Source organism: Neofelis nebulosa, chromosome 4 (assembly GCF_028018385.1).
Source record: "Neofelis nebulosa isolate mNeoNeb1 chromosome 4, mNeoNeb1.pri, whole genome shotgun sequence".
Taxonomy (NCBI): Eukaryota; Metazoa; Chordata; class Mammalia; order Carnivora; family Felidae; genus Neofelis; species Neofelis nebulosa.
The window spans coordinates 16,142,309-16,164,248 of NC_080785.1; the positions used below are offsets into that span (position 1 = coordinate 16,142,309).

At 39.9% G+C, this 21,940-nt stretch overlaps 1 protein-coding gene across 2 annotated transcripts in view; it reads right to left on the minus strand.

Moving 5' to 3' along the window:
• Positions 1-17,569, minus strand: part of TRIM24 (tripartite motif containing 24) — a 129,298-nt gene extending 111,729 nt beyond the window's left edge. The window contains exon 1 of one of the 2 annotated variants that reach the window (XM_058724147.1): positions 16,896-17,569. In XM_058724147.1, the coding sequence (XP_058580130.1) occupies positions 16,896-17,259 (364 nt within the window). In that variant the 5' untranslated portion in view covers positions 17,260-17,569. The remainder of the gene's footprint in view (positions 1-16,895) is intronic. The other variant, XM_058724146.1, reaches the window with a different exon arrangement.
• Positions 17,570-21,940: the final 4,371 nt, after the last annotated feature.

The window sequence follows — 21,940 nt, forward strand, 5'->3', positions numbered from 1 at the left end:
GGCACATGAAAAGATGTTCAACGTCGCTCCTCATCAGGGAAATACAAATCAAAACCACACTCAGATACCACCTCACACCAGTCAGAGTGGCCAAAATGAAGAAATCAGGAGACTATAGATGCTGGAGAGGATGTGGAGAAACGGGAACCCTCTTGCACTGTTGGTGGGAATGCAAATTGGTGCAGCCGCTCTGGAAAGCAGTGTGGAGGTTCCTCAGAAAATTAAAAATAGACCTACCCTATGACCCAGCAATAGCACTGCTAGGAATTTATCCAAGGGATACAGGAGTACTGATGCATAGGGGCACTTGTACCCCAATGTTTATAGCAGCACTCTCAACAATCGCCAAATTATGGAAAGAGCCTAAATGTCCATCAACTGATGAATGGATAAAGAAATTGTGGTTTATATACACAATGGAATACTACGTGGCAATGAGAAAGAATGAAATATGGCCTTTTGTAGCAACGTGGATGGAACTGGAGAGTTTGATGCTAAGTGAAATAAGCCATACAGAGAAAGACAGATACCATATGGTTTCACTCTTATGTGGATCCTGAGAAACGTAACAGAAACCCATGGGGGAGGGGAAGGGAAAAAAAAAAAAAGAGGTTAGAGTGGGAGAGAGCCAAAGCATAAGAGACTGTTAAAAACTGAGAACAAACTGAGGGTTGATGGGGAGTGGGAGGGAGGGCAGGGTGGGTGATGGGTATTGAGGAGGGCACCTTTTGGGATGAGCACTGGGTGTTGTATGGAAACCAATTTGACAGTAAATTTCATATATTAAAAAAAAAAAAAAAAAAAAAAATGAAAAGATACATGCAACCCTATGTTTATTGCAGCATTATTTACAATAGCCAAATTATGGAAGCAGCCCAGGTATCCATCGGCAGATGAATGAATAAAGAAGTAGCACACATGTGCGCGCACACACACACACACACACACACACAGACAGGAATATTTATCCATAAAAAAGAATGAATTCTTGCCATGTGCAACAACATGGATGAATCTGGAGAGTATAATGCTAAGTGAAAGCAGTCAAAGACAAATACCATATGCTGTCACTCATGTGAAATTTAAAAAATAAAACAAGAAAAAAAGAGACAAACCAAAAAACAGACTCTTAACTATAGAGATCAACTCATGGTTACCAGAAGGGAGGTTGCTGAGGGATGGGTAAAACAGGGGATGGGGATTAAAGAGTATACTTATCATGATCAACAATGAGTAACGTATAGAAATGTTGAATCACTTACTATATCGTACACCTGAAACTAACATAACATAGTATGTAAACTGTACTGGAATTAAAATAAAAAGTTTATTTTTTTGAGACATAACATGTCGCATGTGAGCAACATGGGAGGTGGGAGAGGGAGACAGAGAATTCTAAGTAGGCCTCATGCCCAGTGTACTCCTCAGGATTTGATCTCATGAAATTTCATGACCATGAGATCATGATCTGAACCAAAATGAAGAGTCCGATGCTTAAGTAAGCCATCCAGGCACCCCTCAAAAATGTAATTTAAAAAACAAAAAGAATTTCCTGCAGAACATCTTGCCTATTGTTTTCCGGCCAAAAGATTTCTTGACAGTAAAGACTCAACAGCATGGTATTGATGTAAAATCAAATTGACTGATGGAACAGTGAGCCCAAAAATAAATCAAGACATGCATGAATAACCGATACTTGACCATGACAGCACAGTAAAAGATTGCTTTTTCAACAGCAGTGGTGGAATAATTAAATATCCACATGTAAAACGAACTTGGATCCATACCTTATATCACATATAAACATGAAGTCAAAATGGACCAAAGATGTAAATGTAAAACTTAAAACTATGAAGCTTCAAGGGTAAAACATTTATGTTAGATAAAGTTTTCTTGATACAAGGGGCTCCTCAGAGAAACAACCAAGCTGGTATAGAAAAAGTACAGGATGAAGCGAGAAACTCTTTGGTTTGCCAGAACGTAAGACGTGCTCAAAAACCGATAGGGGCATGTCAAAGGGTAAGATTTCAACTTGAAGGGGTTTCTACTGCCCAAATTCAAACAGTTTGGTTATCAAAATAAATAATGAAAGGAAAGGTTTATAGCGTATTAACTTAAAAAATTTCACAAGCCACAGTGATGAGTAAATGGAAAAGGAAAATCTCATCCATACAGAATATCAACTAGTAAGCAGAGGATGAGAGAAAAATCACCATTCTGCAACATCACAGTAGTAACTGATGAAGGCAAGAAATCATTCGTGGATGCTCATCTATGGTTTTTTTAGAAACAGAACACTCACACTGACCCCAAAGTATCTCACAGGAGGTTACTTGTTAATTACAAAGGGGGAAAAAGATATTTGTAAAGTGGAGAAATCTGGCCGTTTAAAGTAGTGATCTAAGCCAAACACGAATAATAATGAGACAGAATGGTTTCCTAATGTAAAGCACTGAAGAACCTATCACTTTAGCCAAAATGATGCATTAGGCTGGATACAGTAAGGAGAGAGAAATCAAACATTAAGTTTGAAAAAAAAGAAGTTTGACATAAATAATTACTAATTACACCAAGGAACTGGGATAACAGGACTGGATAGTAAGAAGTTGAGACAGTGCTAGGGCACCTGGGTGGCTCAGTCAGTTAAGCATCAGACGTGAGCTCAGGTCATGATCTCACAGTTCGTGGGTTTGAGCCCCACATCAGGCTTCAGATTCTGTCTTTCCCTCTCTCTCTGCCCCTCCCGCACTTTATCTCTCTCTCTCTCAAAAATAAATATACAATTTAAAAAAGTTTTTTAATAAAAAAAATTTTTTAAGAAGTTGAGACAAGGCTAAAAATATAATTATTAGAGCAGATATAATAAATATATGATATATAATAGCCACTACCTCTAAGGCTAGGACAGATTGTGAGAAAAGATACAGCCATTGCTCACTTTGGTGCTGCATCAGTGGGATTTGTTGGAAATTCACCCTCTGGAACTTGTTCACAAATCTTCTTACTCTATGGTACATACTGGCAATCTGTGTCCTGGATTTCTCCCACCACCAAATGAAAAAAAAAAAAAAAGCTGTTGTGAAGGACATTATTATAACAACTGACAAAATTTAATATAGATTATCAGATAATGTTGTTGTATTAATGTCAAATTTCCTGAATCTGGTAATTATACTGTGGTTATACGAGATTATCCTTGCATATATCAAAACTCATCAACTTGTAGATTTTAAATTTGTGCAGCTTACTGTATGTTAATCTTATCTCAGTAAAACTAAAAACACTTAAAGAGACTATACTTCAGAGACACATAGACATGTTTGGAGCTCAAGGGTCATGTCTACAACTTACTCCCATATAAGTAAAAAAAAAAAAATTAAATTAAAAAATAACCCTAAGTATACCAAAGCGAGAAATAAGGAAAATGCAGCAAAATTCAGCATCCCTAGGAAGGGCTCATAGGGCTTAATGCTAAGTTCTCACATGTGGGCTTTATGCTGAAACATCAGTTGGCTGGATATGTGTCTCAATTCAATTTTTTTTCTGTGAAAACCTTAGAAATCTTTACTCCAGATTCTTCTGGAGTCAAGTCCAATGATAATCTGACATTCTTTCCATTGTAAGTGATGCACTCTTTTTGTGCAGATGCCCAAAGTATTATTTTCTTTTTCTTTCAGAGCCCTACAACAAGCTTCAATTGATGGCTGTTGTCTCCATTTTCCTAGGCACTTGGTGAACCTTTTCAATACAAATGTTCATCTTTAACAATATTTTGTTTTTGTTTTGTTTCTTTGTTCAAGTAGTCTTCAGGTACTATTATTAATGTTCATATATTTATGTGCATATGTATGTAAAATTTTTCACTTTATGAATTTCTTATGATCTCTTTACTTGATTTGTAAAATCACTTATTTCTTTTATGGTACTTTCTGGAGTGTTTAGTCATTCAAGAATTTTCTGGTTCATCTTCATTTCTGAAATCTTTCTAATTCATTCCTCATTCTGTCAATTTTTCTTTTCATGACCTCCTACAGAATAGGAGCTCATTTCTAAACTTTTCGAAATCTAATTTATACTGTTTTTTTCATAGCATAGTTTTATTTTCCCAGCTCATTTTATAGAAGGTTTCATTATCTCTCTGCTTTAAGACCAAGGTATACTGCTATCTTCACTTCTTTAGATCTGTTAATTCAGAGGACTTCTGTCATCTTTTTTTCTTATACTACCTTTCAATCATATAAAACTATAGTACTTTCTATAGACCAATTTACAGTAGCATGTGTTTTCTTATACTTTTAAAGTTTCGTAGGTAGGATTCATAAACAAATGGAACCTTAGTGTAAACACTTCCCTAATACTTAGAGATTTGCCTTCTCGAATGCCCCCTCCCACATGTATCTGAGGCTTTTCTCTTCTTTGCCCCCAAATTCCTACCCTGGTCAACTTGTGTTTATTTGCAGCAGTTTCTTCTCAGTGTGGGGCTCTGTTCTTTCACTGACTATTTCCAAGAATCTCAGGAACCAGGCTGTCCCAGCTCCCTTGCACTTTCCAGTGGCAAACTGTATCTCATTTCAGACCCTATTAACAATTTGTGGACCACACTTTGAGTAGCACTAAACTGAGATACTCTCTTCTTCAGAGAAATGCTGGGTGGCTTTCTAAGAAGGCAGACAGGTACCACTATAAATGTATATGATGTCTAGCAGCAAGTGGACCTCAACATGATCTGCAATCCTACTACGTTTTACTGGAAAATTCAATCCTCTCTGAGGGCACACAGACAAACCTTCTATTTATTCCTGCCTTCTCTCCTGTTCATAACAAAACATCTCTCCTTCTATCCAAAGTCATCAATCTCTCCACCTATGCCTTGGATTAATCCTATCCTGCCTTGTCAAAACCCTCACACACTCACTTAGAAATCTCTTTGGTACATCCAATAGCTCACTTGATTGAACTCTTCCACTTTCATATAAACATGCTTAAAGCCTTTCCTATTTACAAAAAAAAAGCAATAAACAAGAAACCCTTAACTCCATTTTTTTCCTCCCCAAGTATTGCCTTATCCCTTTAAACTTCTCTACAGAGTTGTCTAAACTTTCCATCTATATCTCTTTACTTCCCATCCACTGTATAACCCACCCCAATATGGTTTCCCCTTCTACTTCACCAAAATATGCTTTTGCACGACTGCCATATTTCTAACGCTAAAAATGTTCTTGGCCTCTCTTACCTGATCTTGCAGAAATATGACACTATCAAACACCACTGCTTTGTTAATTCTTTCTTTCCTTGGCTTCCATGACACTACATATTTCTGGTTTTCTCCTACCTCTTTCTCAGCCTCCTTTGTATATTTCCATCCTTATCTAGTAGCCATTACATACCTGACTTCCTGAAGCCTTGTCCTAGGTGATCTCCTCACTTTCACCTCCAGAGGAGAAGGGAAAAGAGCAAAGGAAGGACAACAGGAGACCAAAAAGGATGGGTCAGAGAAGTGGGAGGAAACCTTAATACCAAAAGATGGGTGGGAAAGTGAGCTGAGAAGATTAGTAAAAGCAAGTTAAGGCACATGACACACAAGTATAGAAGACTGATGAAGACTGGAAGAAACATAAATCAACATGCACCAGTACAAAGAGACAGACACTAGGAATCTCATGTGCTATAGGTTCTCTTCCTGGTTATCCTTAATGCTTAATATAGACAGCCAATAGAGCCCAGAAAGAGTATTCATTCACAATCAAGGTAAAATAAAGACCTTCTGGTAGTTATGAATCCTAATTACTGTACATGACATTTTTCTTTTAAATTTATTGTATCATGACAAGAGTACCTATGGACTATGTATATTAGAAGAAATCAGAACAAATTTCTTTGAGGAACAGTGTATTTTTACAACTTAGAAGAGATATGAAAACCATTTTGAAAGAAGAGATAAACATGGAAAAATACTGAGGCAATTCAGCTGATAGTTATATTCACATGTTGTTTTAAACAAATATTTGAACATGAACCCTACATATATTATGTACATATAGTATAGCACTAGTAGATCTTGTACACAATAAATCACATGAACATAAAACAATTTTTAAATACACAATTTTACTTATTTGTTTCTGAAAGTGAAAGAGAGAGCACAAACACATGAGTGGGGGAGAGGCAGAGAGAGAGGGAGACAGAGAATCCCAAGCAGGCTCCATGCTGTCAGTGCACAGCCTGACTCAGGGCTCAAATCCACAAACCCCGAGATCATGACCTGAGCTGAAATCAAGAGTTGAATGCTTAACTGACTGAGCCACCCAGGTGCCCAAAACATTAAAAAAAAAAAAAAAAAAGTTTTTTAATGTTTATTTAGAGAGAGAAAGTGTACATGTGCACGAGCAGGAGAGCGGCAGAGAGAGAGGGAGACAGACTCCAGACTCTGAGGCGAACCCACATACTGAGAGATAATGACCTGAGCCAAAGTCGTAAGCTTAACCAACTAAGCCACCCAGGCGCCCGCCACCCCCTCAGAAAAAAACATTTTTAAAGAATAAAATCAGGGTCAAATATTTTTAAATGTCTTGCTAATCATGATAGCTATGAAGCTATTATCCTCTCATTGTCCAAGATGTGATATACACTTAAGGCATAGTTCATCGTTAACATAGAGGATGTCCATCAATTTCAGAGTCTTCTTGGTAACTTTGAAACTTTTAGGTCTAATTGTTAGATATGGTTAGAAAATTACTTATGTTCATCTCACAGTAAGACTAATTAAGGTCCTATAAAATATCAGCTCTGTCACTATAATGCTGTTATACTTACAAATTAATATTATTTTTCATCAGAGCTAAAAATGAGACTTCAAAGATTCAAATAATTTAGGGCTGGTGGAAAATCACAAATCCATCAACTCCATACACCCGGTAAAATGGAAAACAAAATGGAACAGCAACAATTACAGCTTTCTACAAAATACAGATCTCCTGGCCAGCTAATCCACCACTGACTGACTGCATATTCAGGTGCCAAGAAATGACAAGTATCTATCCCTCTATGTAACACTAAGTCATCAAAGGTGAGAAACCCTGAGGAACCTTCTGTATTTTCCTTAACTGGGGAAGAGCCAAGCTATCAGCATCCAACCTTGATTACAGACTTAAAATGTAACACTCTAGGCTATTAATATTGGCACTGGGGATCACTTTTTATGGCTATAGCACATGTGCCCTACATGCTACAACTTAGGAATTTCTCCAGGCTGCTGAAACTGAGGGGTTTTTATGAAAGTCCATATGAGACTTTCCTAGTAACTGAGATTACAGGATTTTATGTCAGGGTCCTGATAATGGCCTACCATGATCATCAATTTTTGACAGTCATTTTGGTTAAAAACAAAGGTTATAATCCATAAGCCAAGTTCTCTCAAAACATGTAAATTGTATAATTTGTGTATGTGCACTAGGGGTAGAATGAGGGGACACAACAGGGTCTGCAGTATAGAAATCCTATCAGTTCCAGGGTAGCTGTGTACAGTTTGATAGACTGCACAGCACAAGGGACTTCTCAATTTAAGAGAGCTCTTATGTCTAAATGCAAAGGTACCTTTTGGCCTGCAGCAGCCCTGATTCCTTCCCTCAGGATACTTTGTATACTTTATGTGAAATGTAGCCATTTAACAGGCTTATTCATGTGACCATGACAATCTACTTATCAAGTACTTTAAAGGTTAATTTATGCATAGAAGTTCTAATGTTTTCCCTCAACTCAATAAATTATATGTTACCTCATAATGTGACACACATCCCATTTTAGAGACTACTGGTCTAGAATGTACTTGCAAATGCAGGAGTCAATTTGAGAAAGGGGTCAAGGTTATAGGGAGAAATGCAAGACTTGTGCAACTAGGTTGATAACTTAATTTGGTGACATCTCTAAGAAAAATTAAAAAGACAAAAAAATCTAGAGATGTAAGAACCAAAGTTAGCAAATTACTCACATCTAGGTTTATTTAAAAGGTGCAATGCAATTTAAAAATGGTAATTTGGGGTACCTGGATGGCTCAGTCAGTTAAGCATCCTGCTCTTGATTTTGGTTCAGGTCATAATCTCACAGTCATGAGACTGAGCCCGGCATTGGGCTCCGGGCTAAGCATGGACCCTGCTTGGGATTTTCTCTCTCCCTCTCTTTGCCCCTCCACCACTTGCACATGTACACGCTCTCTCAAAAATAAACATTTTTTCTAATGGTATTTTGGGGCACCTGGGTGGTTCAGTTGTTAAGCATCCCACTTCAGCTCAGGTTATGATCTCAAGGTTCCTGAGTTCTAGCCTGGCATTGGGCTCTCTGCAGTCAGCACAGAGCCCACTTTGACCGGTCCTCTGTCCCCCTTTCTGTCCCTCCCCTACTCACACTCTCTCTCAAAAATAAACATAAAAAAAAAGTAAAAAATGGTATTTTGACATCCACTTTCCACCAGGACAGAGTAACCAATACCAAGACAAGTTTGCCTGCTAGGAAAAAATGTATGTAACTGGGAAGAATATAGGAAGCAACTGTCTTCAGGCATTAGACAATAAGCAAGTAAAGACTGTGATCCCTGAAAAAAAGGAAATTCAGGAGGTGAGCCTCGAAAATGTCTTGATTCTCTGCCTGGAGACTCTTTACCAACCACAGTACAGGGAGCTAGAGTCTCAGTAGAACACAACTAAGAGCCAGAGGAGAATGTGGGGCTGTGGAACAAATTAAACACTGGAGGAAGAGAGCTGCAAAAAGTAAGGATGCCAGGAGTCTCTGTAGGGTTTCTCCCAAGTCCTTGGCTGAAGGCTACCAGGCATGTGCACAACAAGACTTTGGGAAACTTACCAGAGAGTAGTTGCTAAGGGATTGAGAAAAGCAAAGATACTAGAGACCCAACAAGATCAAAGAGAAAACCAATTTTTAAAAAGTAGTCTTAACTCAGCCATACTAATAATTGCTTAAAATGTAAATGGTCAAATTAAAAGCAAAAATTTACAGGTTGGATTAAGAAAAAAAAAAAAAAGACACAGCTATATACTATCTACAAGAGACATAATTTAAATATAAAGGTTAAAAGTAAAAGAATGGGAAAATATACTACGCAAATAGAGATTAAAAAACTGGTGCAACTGTATTAATATAAGACAATGCAAACTTCACCAAAAAGTAGTGTGAGATAACATTTCAGTGTTAAAAAAGGGCAAGCCATTCATCAGTAAGATAAAGATTCAAAATACCTGTAGCAAAAACTAACCAGGATTAAAGGAATAAAAAGATAAATCAACAATTATGAGATTTTAACATTCTTCTCTCCATAACTGATGATCAAGTAGACAACAAAAAACCACGCCCAATACAAATATAGATTTTTACAACACTATCAACCAACTTGACCTAACTGACATTTACTGAACACTACACCCAACAACTGTAGATAGAATTTAAGTTCTTTTCAAATACGCATGGAACATTCACCAAGACAGAGAATATGTTAGGACATAAAAGGTCTCAATAACTTCAAAAGATTTAAGTCTTAACAGAGAATTTTTTTTTTTTTTACTACAATGGAATAAGCTATCCAGAAAATCCCATTTACCTTTAAATTAACACATTTTTCTTTTTTTTTTTTTTTTAACACATTTATTTTTGAGAGAAGGAGACAGAGCACAAGTAGGGGAGGGGCAGAGAGTGAGGGAGACACAAAATCCCAAGCAGGGTCCAATCTCTGACCTGTCAGGTCCTGATATGTAGGACCCAAACTGAACCCAAACCAAAGAACCGAGAGATCATGACCTGGGCCTAGGTCGGACGCTTAACCAACTGAGCCACCCAGGAGCCCCAAATTAATACATTTCTAAGCAACCCATCAGTCACAGAAGAAATCACAAGAGAAATTTAAAAAAATGTTTTTAATGTTTATTTTGAGAGAGACACAGTGCAAGCAGGGGAAGACAGAGAGACCCACAGAATCTTAAACAGGCTCCAGGCTCAAAGCTGTCAGCAAAGAGCCCCACGCCGGGCTCAAACTCACAAACCGCGACATCATGACCTGAGCTGAAGTCGGACGCTCAACCAACTGAGCCACCCAGGGGACCCCACAAGAGACATTTTAAAATATTTTAATAGAATGTTAATAAAAACACAATGCAAACTTTGTTTGAGGTGGCTAACACATAGAAAATAATGCCTTTAAAGCAGAGACAAACAAGAAATAAAATTAAAGCCAAAAGTTAGGTGATAAGCCCTTAGTGAATAGCAAGCAAGAAAAAGAGTAAATATTACTAATAGAAGCAAAATAGGAGACAGCACTCAGCCTCTGAAAACATTAAAATGATAAGGGAATACTGTGACCAAATATATGCCAAAAATGTAGCAATTAGATGAAACAGAAAATTTTCTTCAATTTACCAAAATGGATTCATGAAGAAATATAAAATCTGAATAGCCCTGTATCAAAGACACTGAATTCCTAATCAAAAACCTTCTCATGAAGAAAACTCCAAGCCCATATGGATTCACTGAATTCTGTCAAATATTTAAATACTAATTTTACAAAACCTCTTTCAGAAAATGCGATGGAACACTTTATACATTGAGGTATTACCTTGATACCCAAATCAGATAAAGATACAAGAAAGCTTCCTCACCAACATAAAAATGTCCTTAAAATATTAGCAAACCAAATCCAGAAGTACACCAAAAGGATAATACATCATGACCAAGCAGTGCATATCCCAACAATACAAGATATGTTTAACATCTGAAAATCAACATAATTCACCACATTAACAGAAAAAAGAAAACCCACACTATCATTTTGATACAGAAAATTCAATTGACAAAATTCATCATCCACTCATGATTAAAATCCTCAGCACTCTAGGAACAGAAGGAATCTTCTGAATTTTGATAATGAGTATCTGTAAAAAGCTAATAGATCTAACATATTAATTGTGAACAACTAATGTTATCCTCCTAAGATCAGGAATAAGGCAAGGATGTTATCTCTCATTTAATAGTGAAATTAAACTTCTATTCAATATTGCAATAAGGGAAGAAAATGACCAATTATTAGGAATGGAAAGAAAGAAGTAAAACTATCTACCTGTAAACAAAGGCAGTCTACACAGAAAATCTTAAGGAATTTACAAAGAAACTACTAGATTTAATTGAAGTTAGCTAGATAATGGGATACAATCAATATACAAAAGTCAATTATATTTCGACTAGCAACCATTAGAAATAATATTAAAAAAAAATTTTTTTTAATGTTTATTTTTTGAGAGAGGACAGAGAACGTGAGCAGCCGAGGGGGTAGAGAGAGAGGAAGACAGAGGATCTGAAGTGGGCTCTGTGCACAAAGAGCCTGACTCGGGGCTCAAACCCACATGCCATGAAATCATGACCTGAGCTTAACCGACTGACCCACCCAGGCACCCCTAGAAATTGTATTTTCAAAAACACCATTATCATTAAACAACATTATCATAAAATTTTTTGGAATAACCTTCACAAATATTGTGCAAGCCTACTATGAGACAATAGTACTCAGAGAAACTAAAGATCTAAATAAATGGGAGATAAAACATGTTTACAGATAGGAACTGTCAATATTGTTAGATCATTCTCCCCAAAGTAGTATCTGGACTTAATGCAATTCTAATCAAAATCATAGCAGGCTTTCATGTAGAAATTAACAAGCTGCCTCTAAAATTTATGAAGAAATGCAAATTACTTCAAAGAGCCAAACAATTTTGAAAAGGAACAAAACTGCCCAATTCCAAATTTGCTTTGAAAGCTACAGTAATAATCAGGGCGCCTGAGTGGCTCAGTCCGTTAAGCGTTCGACTTCAGCTCAGGTCACGATCTCATGGTTTGTGAGTTCGGGCCTCATCAGGTTCTGTGCTGATGGCTTGGAGCCTGGAGACTGCTTCAGATTCTTTGTCTCCCTCTCTCTCTGCCCCTCCCCTGCTCACGATCTGTCTCTCTCTGTCTCAAAAATAAACATTAAAAAAAAATTTTAAAGCTACAGTAATAAAAAAAACACTGTTAGTACCGAATGGATAGATCAATAGAACAGAAAAGAATATAGAAACAGAACCATACTATGTTCAACTGATTTTTTACAAAAATGCCCAAGTGACATACTGGGAAAAGTACTCTTTTCAGTAAATGGTGCTTTAACATATGGTTGAAAACATGAACCTCAACCCTTACCTCATACAAAAATTGCTCAAAATAGATTATAGCTCTAAATATAAAAACTAAAACTACCGAAAGACGGGATAAAATCTTAGTAAATTTAGGGTAGGCACAGAAGTATTAGAACACAAAAATCACTAATCATAAAAGAAAAAAATTGATAAATCATACTTAAATCAAAATTTCAAACTTCAGCTCTTCAAAAGATACCATTAAGAAAATGAACAGGCAAGCTATAGGCGTGAAAGAAAATACGTACAATACACATATTTAACAAAGGACCAGGATACAGAATAAAGAATAGTTTTCTGGGGCACCTAAGTGGCTCAGTCAGTTAAGTGTTTGACTCTTGATTTTGGCTCAGGTCATGATCTCAGGGTCATAAGATCAAGCCTTGCATTGGGCTCAGTGCTGAGCATAGAGCCTGCTTGAGAACGTCTCTCCCCTCCTCTCTGTCCATCACCCCAACCTCCCCCCACACTCCCCTCCAGGAAAAAATAAACATTAAACAAAGAATATATACTTTCCAATAATATATCCAATTACCTAATTTTAAAAATCTGCAAAAGACAAACTGATTTTACCAAAAAGTTGTAATAATCAATAAGCATAGGAAAGATGCTCATCATTATTCATTGGGGAAATGAAAATTAAAACCATGAGACAACCCTTCGCACATACTAAAATGACTAAAATTAAAGACTAACAACACTCAAATTGGCAACGATGTGAACCAACTGGAACTCTTATACGTTGCTGGAGGGAATGTAAAACAGTACAACCAGTGTAAATATACGTTTATGATGCAAACAAGAAATTCCAATTATAAGTATTTACCCAAGGAAATGAAAACATATCCACATAAAGACTTGTCTACAGATATTTATAACAATTTTATTCATAATAGCCCCAAATTGAAACCAATAGTATAATTTCCATTAATAGGTGAATATTGAATATAATATTGTATAATAAAACTGGTGGACAATATGGATCAGTGTTAAATACTATTAATTCTTTGTCATTGTATCTTGTACTCACAAGGTGATTTATACTTCTCTCACCAAGAACCCAAAGAAACCAGATCCCAGAATTGACAGTTACATATCTCTTAGACCACCTATTAGAAAAGAAGTCTAGGAAAACTGATGGATTCTTTTATTTTACTCTCCTTGGTCAAATAATGTGATCCCTTTCAAAAGTATGCTCAGTATTCTTGTAAAAATAGCTTAGAGTTTGCTACGCTTGCTGACTACATCACCACCACAAAATATCACACCATGTTGTAACATCTCTCCAGGATTAGTTTGTCTTCTGACTTCATGTACCTGTAATGTACCTAAAGAAAAACTGTTTTCTAAGCTCTTCCCTCTTTCCTGGATATAACTGCACACTAAGAAAATGACAGTCACACCTGAGGTAGTCATCCAACTTTAGCATGTGGCCACTCATCCTCATTCCTTCCAACTGGCAGCCTTACAAAAGGCCAGTTTTGACCCATGTTCTCAACGGCGGCTTGGTAGCTAGTTTAATTGTGTCTGAACATTTATAAATTATAATACTTTTTGTTGTTATAAATTAGCTTTATTTCTTTTTCATAAAAAATATCTTAGGATTTATTTTCCATGAATCTCATTTAGGATAACAGGGAGCACCAAAAAGTATTTAATAGAAAAATTAGGTCTGATAATGTTGAAACCTATCACTCTATACCTTGAACTTTAGTCTTAATTTCCTTAAGCATCCTCTTATGATCAATTTTATTTCAGAATATAATACTGCTTGAGCTAAAGAAGCACTAGGGTTTAATAGTATACTCTAGAATTCTAAAACTATGCCAAATTGGGCACTCTGGGGGGATGGGCCTAGAAATCTAAATTTTTAATGTAAATTTTTAACCAGTGAGGGGCGCCTGGGTGGCTCAGTGGGTTGACCTTCCAACTTTGGCCTATGTCATGATCTTGTGGTTCATGAGTTCAAGCCACACATTAAGGCTAGATGCTGTTGGCACTTCAGATCCTCCACCCCTCTTCCTGCCCCTTCCCCACTTGCATTCTCTCAAAAATAAATAAAACATTTAAAATCTTATTTAAAAAAGTAAAAAATAAAATTTTACTCAGCGATTCTAGTAGAGCTAAAATTTGAAAACCACTATCTAAATCTAAAAGGGAAGAGTTTAACTGCAACATAATTGTGGCGTCAACAAAACTTGTTTTATTTGGCCTACACAATGGGCTTGTGTGCAATATACATTTTATTCACTTGCCAATATCTAATACTAGCGAAAGGTTACACAAAAATCCAGGCTTCAGACTTCTCATTAAAATATATACATAAATGTCCTTCAATACTGGCCCTGCCCTCTCTTACATGACCATCTGCTGAGGCTGAGTTTGTTCGCCTTCTCTTTCGCTCTCCACCATTCCCTATTATTTTACCCAGATACCTGGCTTAGCTCCTGTAGGTATTACAGTTTGACCCTCAAGACTGTACCGACACGTTCATTAGGAGAATGAAGAACAGAGATGATCAAATGAACCCTATTTATTTAGTTATGAAACGTACTGGCTAAAGTTTTACTTCAGCTAGTATTAAAATAAGTTTGCAGTGAGAAAGAAAGGGAGAACATAAGTCATTAAGATTCAGGATAGACAGTACTTTTAATTTACTGAAGATAACCCTCTTTTTTTAGAGTGTATTTAAAAGTGTCATTTGATAGAGACTTTTTCTTTCTTGGTATAAAAACAGAAACATTACCTTCCAATCTTAAATGCTTTCTTGAACTATTGCTAACAAACACCAAGATAAAATATATTTAGAGATTAGAATTAAAAAGAACATTTTAAGAAATCTGGAATTGCAAATTTGTCTCGGAGTTGATTTTCAGAGCTTGTCTTATCCATGTTCTCATTCATTCTGACCTAAATGTCACTGCCAGGCACATGATAAATCTTAATTCTAGAATTATGCAAAATTCAGATCCTGACTACTAGCCTGTTTAACCGCTTAAAATATAAATAAAAGAAACTATAAGATGTATCTAAAAACGAAGACTTAAGTTTCACCTGTACTAAATTTCCAACAGGTGAGCCACATCAGAGAAAACAAGTGTGAAAGATCTCAGACTTTTGCAAGCTAGCTTACCAGGGTAGAAGACACAAAGACTCAGGGGTGAGAGATAAGGGGCAGTTTGTTAGTTACAATAACTTAAGGCAAAGCACCAACACTTTTGCACTGGTTCCCAGAACCCCAGTTCCCACCAGGCAAGGCGAAAATGGCCAGCTGACACCTGCACAGGCAATGGGTTGTGTTACACAAGAGGAAACCTAAGCTTAGAGAACACCAGTCTTTTATCACAGGCAATAAGCACGCCTGCCTTTTACCCCAGTAGACATTTATTATACTGGACCATACGCATGCCTGCCTGCTCTTTGCTCTGATGGAAGACACTATCTCTATCTTCCAAGGCTGTTCCTGATACAAACATCTTTTAAAAAACAGAAACAAAGGGCAGTCAGTACCTTCCTGGCGAGACCGGCAGAAACTTAGAGACCCGTGGAAAATTGTCTCCCTCAACTGGATACTGTTCCTAACATATATTCAAATGAGGAGTCTAAGACTACAATTTATGGCATCAATTTCATATACCCCTTGACCGGCTCAATTACTTAATTACCAATTTATCTCAAATTAAATCAACTAGAGCCTCTAAAAAGGAAGTATATATTAAAAAGGAATGACTCCCCTTTTCCAGTTACTTTCTATTTTTAAAAAGAAGATGCTCCAATATTTGCAATATTAAAATTTAAAATCCTCAAGCATTCCACTAGAAATGATTACTATGCTTACTTTAACTAACTTTAAATGTTTCAAACCTGTTAACGCTAGCAATAGGAACTACCTGTCAAAAGTCTCATTATACAGTAACAAACAGTACAAAGAGAACAGTAACTTCAACATTTCCAGCTGCTGTCTACAAAATACGAGAAAATTCTGCACCCCAAATCACTCTGTTCTATTTCTCCTTACCCTTTACCGTCTCAAAATAAAATCTTCGAATGAGAAAGACAACAAAATACCGTCTCTTTGGGTTCCTTTGTCCCTAGCTGAAGGTAGAAAATCGGGGACTCGTTAAGGTAAAGAACCTGAAACATGCAAGATAGAAAATAGACGGCATCCGATCTGTAATCAATCACCGGAGAAAGTCCCCATCACTTCATCTTCATCCCTCCCTTCCCCCCTCCAGCTCAAATAACGTGAGTATATAGGAGATGATTAGGATCATATGGACCCGGACAAAGCTCCGGGGAGGCAGAGGGTAGCAGTTAACTAGATGCAGTCGGCAAAGAATCCGAGATACACGCTACAGCCGACTCCAACGGAGGTTTTCAAAAGTGCGGGTCGCACGGGCCACCCAACCCTGGAGGAGAATGCTGAGCAGCAGGAGGAGCAGCGGCGGCGCCGCCAAGTCCTCAGCGCCCGTGGAAGTTGCTCGCGGGGCGCGCGGCACGCCGCAGAGCGCGCGGGCCCTCCATGTCACCGCCGCCAACACAGACCCTCCTCCTCGCCCCTCCCCCGCCGCGCACCCCGGGCGGCGGCGACATGACAGCGGGTCGCGCCGCACAAGGGCGCTCGCCTCCCGGAGCCCCTCCCCAGGCTCCCCGGCGTCCCCGGCCGGCTCTCACCTTGGGTGGCGAACGGCGAGGAGCCGCTGACCGGCGAGCCGGGGGCGGGGACGGGCGGCGGGGTCTCGGCCGAGCCCAGCATGGGCGCGGGCAGCATGAGGTAGCGCTGGGGCGCGGGTAGGCAGCGCTGGCAGAAGGAGTGCAGGCAGGGCAGCAGCTTGGGCGCCCGGCTCTGGATGTTCTGGTGGCACACGGCGCAAGTGTCCAACAGGTTGAGCCGGGCCGCCTCGCCTCCGCGCTCCGAGTCGGGGCCCTGCCGACTCTCGGCCTCATTCTCCCCGCTTGGCGCCGCCGAGGGCCCCCCGGCGGCCGCCGCCGAAGCCGCCGCGGCCGCCGTCGCCGCCTTCTCCACAGCCACCTCCATTGTCCTGCCCCCGCCGCCGCCGCTGCCGGGGAAGGGGGAGCGCGGTCTCCGCCGGCCGCCGCCCCCGACGACCTCCTCCTCCTCCTCCTCACTGGCCGTTCGGGTGACCCGCGGGAGAGGGAGGGAAAGCGGGCCGGGCCGAGGAAGCCTCCTCAGGCCCCGGGGATCCGCCTCCCGGGTGGCGCGGCCGGAAGAAGGGGATCTGTCAGCGGGAACCGTTCCTCGCACCGGGAAGGCTGCGCCCCGTCCGCTTCGCCAACCGCCGCGGCGCTCGTCGAAACCGCCCAGCCCGCCCTCGTCTCCCCGCCCTTCTCTCTGGGCCCCTGGCCCATCTCAGGCCCCGCCCCCGCCCTCCCTCTCCCAGCAACTGAGGCGACAGCGAGGAAGGCGCCGCCCAATAGCCGCAGCGCCTGGCCGGGGGGCGGGGCCTGCCCAAGCCCGCGAGGCTCCGACGGCCTCGGCGGGAGGCTGGGAGGTGGGAGGGCGCTTGCCCAGCCCCGCCCCCCGAGCTCCTAGAGCCGCGGCTTCTGATTGGGCCTTTGTGTGTGTTTCGCTCCCCTGAAAAGATTAAGGGATCGTTTGTGAAAGACAGACCGACTAATTCGGTCCGCCTGTGATAGCTCCTCCTATGGGGCGGAGCTCCACCGTGTGTACTCAACGCCGTTAATTAAGTAACTGCTTCGGAGGAAACTCTCGTTTTACTGCTGAAGACGGGGGTCCTGTGGGAGGAGTAAATATGGTGGGAGGGTCAAAGGATGACGAAGTACAGATTGTGAGGAGCTAACAAGGTAAGAATTTTACGAAAGCAGAAATGTTGTGTAAAAAAGATATGAGGAGGCAGCATGGATTTGCCACCTGAATTTACTCTTCTCTATGATGAATGATGGAGCCTGAAGAATAAGGGGGTGGGGGGGAGGTTCTCTTGCAAGTCAGAAATTTTTTTTAAGGATTTCGCCAGTGAAAACGATGAAAGGTGAAATCAATTTTCAAAGTAAGTGATTTGCTTTTCAAATGAATAAAAATGGTTCTTCAAGGACTTAATATATAAAGATGGTCTGAAAATGTCTTTATTGTATACGGTTGGCACCAACTCAAAAAATAAAAATAAATGTCCGTACTGACGTCCAAATAACGCCTTCAATATTTTTTCCATTCTGACCCCCAAAACACAGGCTTACGTCAGAAGGTACACACGTTTTCCCTCAAAATATAGCCAAGCTTCCGGGCACCTGGCTGGCTCAATGCATAGAGCATGCGGCTCTTGATCTCAGGGTTGTGAGTTCAAGCCCCATGTTGGGTGTGGGACATAATAAAAAAATGACCAAGCTTTTAAGGAACTGGAAGTATAGAAATGGAGTGAGGAGAACAAAACTTCTGCGCACACATGTAAAAAGATTGTATGGAAGTGTAAATGGAGTAGTGTTGGACCTTTGAGGAAAGTGGGATGGGGTCAGAAAAGGCCTTGTTAAAACTGAAATGATCCTGGGGCGCCTGGGTGGCTCAGTCGGTTAAGCGTCCGACTTCGGCTCAGGTTATGACCTCGCGGCTCGTGAGTTCGAGCCCCGCCGTCCGGCTCTGTGCTGACAGCCCAGAGCCTGGAACCTGTTTCAGATTCTGCGTCTCCCTCTCTCTCTGCGCCTCCTCTATTCACGCTCTGTCTTTCTCTGTCTCAAAATAAATAAACGTTAAAAACCAAAAATTTAAAAACCGAAATGATCCTGGAAGAACAAATGGCAGCGAGAGAGGGCAGGCTCTAGGCGTCCTGGCCCTCCCTTACCTTTCCCAAGTTATCCCCCTCCTACCAGCCTCTTTTCCAAACAGATCGTGAATCCAATCACTATAGGCCTCCAAGAGTGAAGTTCTCTTTCTTAATGGCTTTCAAGAGCTCACTATTTGTTTTGTATGGTGGTAGTTTCTTAAACCTTAGTTTGCATCAGAATCACCTGGCAAGCTTACTTAAAAGCTGGTTCTTGGGCTCATCCCCATATTCAATTTTAAAAGCATCTGGTGGTTGTGATTAAAGCTCCCTGCGCTCTCATACTTTATGCTCTAGCAATTTTCATACCTCCTGCTTTGCACATTCTGTTCCCTTTGTTTTAGAATGCTTTTCCCTCAAAGTTCAGGCTTACCTAGTGTTCCCCTAAATGACCCCATGTGAAGTTCATCACTCTTTCCCCCGTACTTATTCTGTACTCCATCTTTTGGTAGCTGCACCCTGAAGATCTTCATATACTAGGAAAGCAAATTATAAATTAATGACTTCATATGCTAATAATTCATTACAGAGATGGTAAACGGGATTCAAGCAGACTAAAGACAAGCGCCTTTTATTCCCTTGGATGATGGTAGTGAAGGAAAGAAAAAGCAGTATATCCTGGAGGCTTGTTTTTGGAGAATTCCATGCAATTTGATAACAATCCACTAGTTTAGTTTCTCAAATCATCATGGATAATCAGTTCTACAGAAAATTATCTTCCATATTCTTAGGCTTCCTAGTCTCATATACTTAAAACAATCATATGTTTTACTTTGTTCAAATGTATATGGCTTCTGGTTTTATTAAATTCCAGAAAGCAAATTTATTGTTTTAGGGGTTTTTTGATCATGCGATTTTCTTATCTAGATATTGTCGTCTCAAGTGTGTTGCAAAAATAGTTCACAGAGATTCATACTATGATAGCTGATTCGTCCTTAATTATAGCTCTCATGTATCTGCCTCTCTTATTCTGTAATGTCTACGACTCCCGAATTCATCCAAGGCTCTCCATATTTTCATCCCTATCTCATCTCCCTGCCTGATCCTACTGCTTTCCCACATCCATTCTATGCTTCACCCTAATTGGATGGCTTGCCATTGTCTAACTGTACCAACATCACCTCTACATCCCTCTGAGAGAGGGGGTAATATTTGTCTATGCTGGAATAGAAGGCAGTCTGCAAGGACAGCAAGAGCATTCGATGCTAGTGAGTATTTCTCAGGGCCACCTCTCACGTGGTAGTAATGGATGGAAATTCTAGATCTTCCAGGAAAGTGTAACGAAACCATTTTTGTTTAGAGCTCTTAGAAATTATAATACATGTCTACGCAAGGAACGTGTGAGATAACCCCTTTAATGCAATCTTACATCTTTAGAGAAAAGATAAGGAAAAGATTCATACCTTCAGAAGTAGCTGAGAGATTTGGGTAACTTTCAACCTCCTTGTTAGAGCAAGGAGAATGCAGTGTACAGGGGCCAAAGACTGTCTTGTTATCTCAGTGGGTTCCTCAGATATGCCCACAGTCAAGAACCGATGGAAGCAAGGCACATTCTGTGTACTCCATCATGAAGCGATGTCCCGGGACCCAGTATCTCTCTCACATATGCCATGGCCCTATTAAATCCTTGGATCTTCAAACTGGCCCTAGATAGAAAGGAGAGTGAATATTGTATTGATGGTTTTAAAACCCCAAATGATGACCAAAACCAAAATGGAAACAGAACCTAAAATAACTGAGAATATAACTAGATTAAGTTGTCAGCCCTCAGGAAGATAAAAAGTTAAGTTATTTAAAAAAAAAAAAAAGTATATATACTACTTGGGGTACAGTAAAGGATTAAGTCAGTGAACATGGGTTATTCAAACCCTGCATGGTCCAGACAAAGCACCGGTCTTTAACTCGCTATTGGGAGATGACCTCTGAACCTTTGCCCTACTTGATAAGAGGATTGCTATATGCCTGAGGCTTTGGCCTCACACCCATCAGTGACCAGATAGTTTACTCTATGACTTATGGCTCACACAGTTTTTTGTATACCTGAGGCTCTGTGCCACAGTGTCAGTCCGTCCTCTGGAAGGCAGGAGACTGTGTAGCTAAGGTCAGTTACCTGAGGACTTACTCCATGCTCTGTGACTGACCCCTAATTGGATCCTGGATCCCGAGGCTTGGGTGAATTTCCCACACTGGCAACACTTTGCACATGTTGTTACGCATTGTTGCTAGAGGAATAAGCGTGTTGGGGGGACTCCACTGGCCAAGAACTGGAAGCTGTCTCCTGGTTTCTCCTGGGTTTTGCCTACATGCCTTTTTCCTTTACTGATTTTAATCTGTATCCTTTTGCCGTAATGAATTGTAACTGGGATATAGAAGCTTTTTCTGAATCTTATGAATCCTTCTGGAAAATCATTGAAACTGAGGGTGGTCTTGGGGATAGCCAATACAAAGGGCATGCCATTTTTCCCACTAGTAATTCTACTTGTAATTCCTTGAGGCTAAGGAACATCTCTTCCGTATTCCTTTAATACCGCACAAACTGCATGGAAGCAAAAAACCTCAAGCTTGCTTCCTCCTGCTTTATTCCTTTAATCCTTTGCTTCATTCTAAGTATTTGCTTCAATTACAGCTCATTTCCCCAATTATCTATCTTCTATCTATCTATCTATCTATCTATCTATCTATCTATCTATCTATCTATCATTTTTGCTTCTTGTGAGCCATTTGCTGAAGAGAAAAGTCCAGGAGAGATCATTGCAATGATTTCCCTTTTCCCTCATCACCTCCCCTATACAGTCATTCTTTTCTTCTAGGTAAACATTTTTAGAAGATGAAGTGTGGAGGGAAAGGAGTCATGAAAGGGCCGGAGAGTGACAGGAGAAGGGGCATATTTATTGCCTTGTCTGAAGGACAGGAATAATGAAGAGA